Below are 4020 nucleotides of genomic sequence, written 5' to 3'. Positions count from 1 at the left end.
AGGCCTTCTAATGCATTGTCGTGTATTAAACTCATACTATTTAACTCATCTTTGCTTGCCTGCAAAGTCAGTGCCTATTTTTATCAATTTTTTTTCTCCTGTTCTCTCTCCGCTTTCACTTTTCTGTAATTCAGGAAAGTTCATAAAAATGCGTATGCTACGTGTAAATTGTACTAATTAATAACTATAATGCTTATTTAAATATAGAGGTCCAAAATAATAATCATTTAAAAAATATTATCTACATCCTACATAGAACATGAAATATTTTATTTATATTTTTTTATTTATTAATTATAAATATTATCATACGATAGTTAGATGTCGCATTCCTAACGCAAATTTCACTTTTTTATGTTAGCTGATCTACTGATCTCTCTGAACTGATCAATTTGTCAATAAACAAATAGACAAAAATCGACATGGTTTTATTGATATTGACATTCAGTAAAGAAGAAACTATTCAACAGAACCAATTATATCCAATTCTCCAAATATGGACCAAATTAATCTCAGTCAGAGACTTCGACACCCTGTAGCTCCTGTTTTTCCTTTTAAAAATTTAACAAGTTATTTTAAAATTTAAAAATAGACTATGTTCTCATCCTTCGGATTTTTTAAAAGTATTGCTTTTATTTTACATTTTTGTATTTTGCAAATCATTTAAGTGTTCACTGAAAATGCTATTATTACTGTGTTATTACATCTACTCAACATGGATTTGCTGATCTTAAAATAAACAGAATTTTATTTTACCATAGAAGCTATAAATAGACCCATTATTTTTGTAAATTGACAATTAACTTTTACTACAAAGTCACAAATTACTTTACGCCTTTTATAATTTTTACGTTTTATTAAAATTAACCATCCAAATATTATTTTTGCGTAAATTGTGGTACCTAGCATAAGCCAAATCAAGAACTTCTTTGTAAGTACTCTTTTTCTTTTAGACCTTGATACGTTTTCTTTTTCTTTAAACTAATAATACTAACAGTGCGACAGTACCATTCAAAATTTTTTTAGCTAAGTCAATATGTTTACTATTATAGTAAAGGTAGAAATAAGGTTTTACGTAAAACAATCCACTGTATATGATTTTAAAAAAAATATAATCTTCTTTAGTCTTTTTATACACATAAAGTCTATTAAAAAAATAAACAACAAAATTACACTTAACCTATTTATCACCAGTTTACCACGAACTACCATACCGGGACCATCCTCCACTTAACCCACCATAGAGCCCAGTATTAGACCATCCTTTGCTGATCAGTGGTACTTTTTTAATTATAGGAATTGGTACTGCAACCGTGCGTTCATAAGGTACTGGTACTTTTTGAACCACCGGGTAGGGTTGAGGAACTGGATAGGGCACATTAACTTTTTGGACTACTGGGTATGGCACTTTTTGCACAACTGGGTAAGGAACTGGATGGGGCACTTTTTGAATAACTGGGTAAGGTTGGGGAATGGGCACCTCTACCCGTTTTTCTACAGGATAGGGAACTGGATGCGGGACTGGTACATTTCGGATCACTGGGTAGGGTTGCGGTACTGGAATGTGAACAGGAACTTCAACTCGTTTTTCGTACGGCACTGGTACTGGATGAGGTACTGGCACTTTTTGTATAACTGGGTAAGGTTGTGGGACTGGTACTTCAACCCGTTTTTCAACTGGCACTTCTACTCTTTGGATGACTGGGTAGGGTTGTGGTACTGGAACGTGAACGGGAACTTCCACTCTCTTTTCAAATGGTACTGGCACTGGATGTGGAACTTTCTGAATCACTGGGTAGGGTTGTGGTACTGGAACTTCTACTCTTTTTTCTACTTGAATCGGTACGTTACGAATAACCGGGTAAGGTTGTGGTACCGGAATGTGAACTGGGACTTCCACTCTTTTTTCGACTGTCACTGGATACGGTTGTGGAACGTTGACTCTCTGGACAACTGGATAGGGCTGAGGTACTGGTACTTCAACTCTTTTCTCAACCGGAACTTCCACTCTTTGGACTACCGGGTAAGGCTGGGGTACTGGCACTTGTATTGGTACTTCAACACGTTTCTCGACGGTTACAGGAACAGGATGAGGAACTTTTTGTATTACTGGGTAGGGTTGCGGTACGGGTACTGGTACTTCCACTCTCTTCTCAACGGTAATCGGTACTTGTTGGATTACCGGAGCTTGCTGGGTGTATGTCAGCCCGATTTCTTTGAAAGGTGGTGTTTGTATGAAAGGAGTGCCATAACGAGATGGGGGCGTCAAGTCTGTGTTCAAGCCGCTGGAAAATAAATTGGAACCGCCTGAAAATGAATCAGGACTAGAGGAAAATAAACCGGGACCACTTGGACCTAAATTAGGACTGGCGGAAAAAGAAGGGGTTCCGTAAACTTGATTGAGAAACGGCGAAGAGCCTTCATAACCAATACTTCTTTTGGGTTTCGAGTCCTCTTTGGCGTAGATGGCCGCCAATAAAGCCAGAAGTATGAATATCTAAAATAATAAAATTCAATAAAAATTAAGTATCACCATTTTAGTACTAAAAAAACGTTAAAGTATTAATAGGCGGTATTCAGTATTTCTGTTGCTTCAAATACAAGACTTATTGTCCTTCACTCATAATTATAGCCTTGAGGAAGAACTTGTAGGTCGAAACGTTGGCAGGAAATAAACAATATCTACTCGTGCATTCATTGCTATTGGGGACGCGAAATAGTTTACAGTATAATAAATGAGTCAAAAATAGAATCTTATAGCCCATTTAGTAATAATTACTATGCAAATCGTGTATTTTAAAATACCTATAATTTACTAGACATATTTATTGCCGAATTATTGAGAAATTGGTCTTGACAGATTGTTCTAACTTTCTCAATCGAATTTTTAATATGTATAATATGATGTAAGTATTCATATTAGACAATTATTATAAAGACAATAAATTATTAGCCAATTTAATGCGAATAATGTTTGATTATTTCTAAAATGGGGGGTAATATTATACAGGGTATTCCAAATTTCAATCTAAAAATGCTCGATATTACTTCACATAGTTTAATAATTCAACAGAAAATTTGATGTATGCAAACCGTCAGTGTCGTATTAACTTACTAATTGTAAAATACAAAATATCTACTTCAATACGTTTTTAGTTACTTTTTATTAAAAAACTCAAAATAACAACTGTTGCATAATGGTGCATTATACAACAAAATGAAAAAAGTTTTTAAAGAAAATATTGTTCTGTTGTGAAGTTTCTTGAAAATGTCTTGAAGATTTGATGTCAAAAGTTTTGAAACAATAAGCAAAATTAGTTTTTATTATACAAAATGTAATACCCTGCATTTGACTAACAAGAAATTTTTTTACTATAATTTATATAGCAAACTAGCATTATTTTGCAATTTGGGACACCCTGTATAAAAAATATTTATTGATTTTTGAAGATGCAAAAATCTTACCGTTTTCATTGCCTTCTCTGCTCTTTTTCGGACGAACTGAGTACCAGAACTGTATTCTTCGAGTGATTAGAGCTCGAATCAGATGAGAAAAGGCCACCGCATCATCAATGACGCAGTTTTTAAAACTATTTCTTTCTCCTTCTACAGTTGCCGTCGCATTAGATATAATCAGAGGCGTCCTATTAAAATATTCCCGAAAATATATTGTTAAGCGGTCAAAAAGCCACTTGGCAACGTAGTACGGTTTTTACTTGGACACAATTAAAACAGATGCGGCAGCGGCCAGGTACATTTGGACCTTTTTATATGCTTTTACTAGCCGGCACTCTAAACGGTGTTGCCAAGTTTAAAAAAATGTAGTGGCGGACAGGGAGACTTAGGGGGTTAGGTTAGGTTCCGTTTTAGTCTGGTGTTTTGGTTGTATTGTTGATGGTCGCAGTTGAAGTTCACATAGTGTTATGAATAAAAAACGTTATTTTGTCAAAATGTCTTTCAAAAAGGTTGGAAAGAAAGGTGTTATCATATACAGCCAAGGCCGTGAAATCGTCAGTAACG

The 4020-nt window shown here is 34.7% G+C and overlaps 1 protein-coding gene across 1 annotated transcript; it reads right to left on the bottom strand.

Annotated features, from left to right (window-relative positions):
* Positions 1-1095: 1095 nt before the first annotated feature.
* On the bottom strand, positions 1096-3523 carry LOC145729399 (uncharacterized). The gene is made up of 2 exons (XM_081980143.1): positions 3466-3523; positions 1096-2497 (listed from the first exon to the last, which is right to left on the bottom strand). The coding sequence occupies exons 1-2, from the start codon at positions 3472-3474 to the stop codon at positions 1196-1198; spliced, it is 1311 nt and encodes a 436-aa protein (XP_081836269.1). The 5' UTR covers positions 3475-3523; the 3' UTR covers positions 1096-1195.
* Between the last annotated feature and the right edge of the window lie 497 nt (positions 3524-4020).

Source organism: Ips typographus, linkage group LG1, assembly GCF_016097725.1.
Source record: "Ips typographus isolate SLU linkage group LG1, UJ_Ityp_2.0, whole genome shotgun sequence".
NCBI lineage: Eukaryota > Metazoa > Arthropoda > Insecta > Coleoptera > Curculionidae > Ips > Ips typographus.
This window is presented reverse-complemented; position numbering and strand designations above follow the sequence as displayed.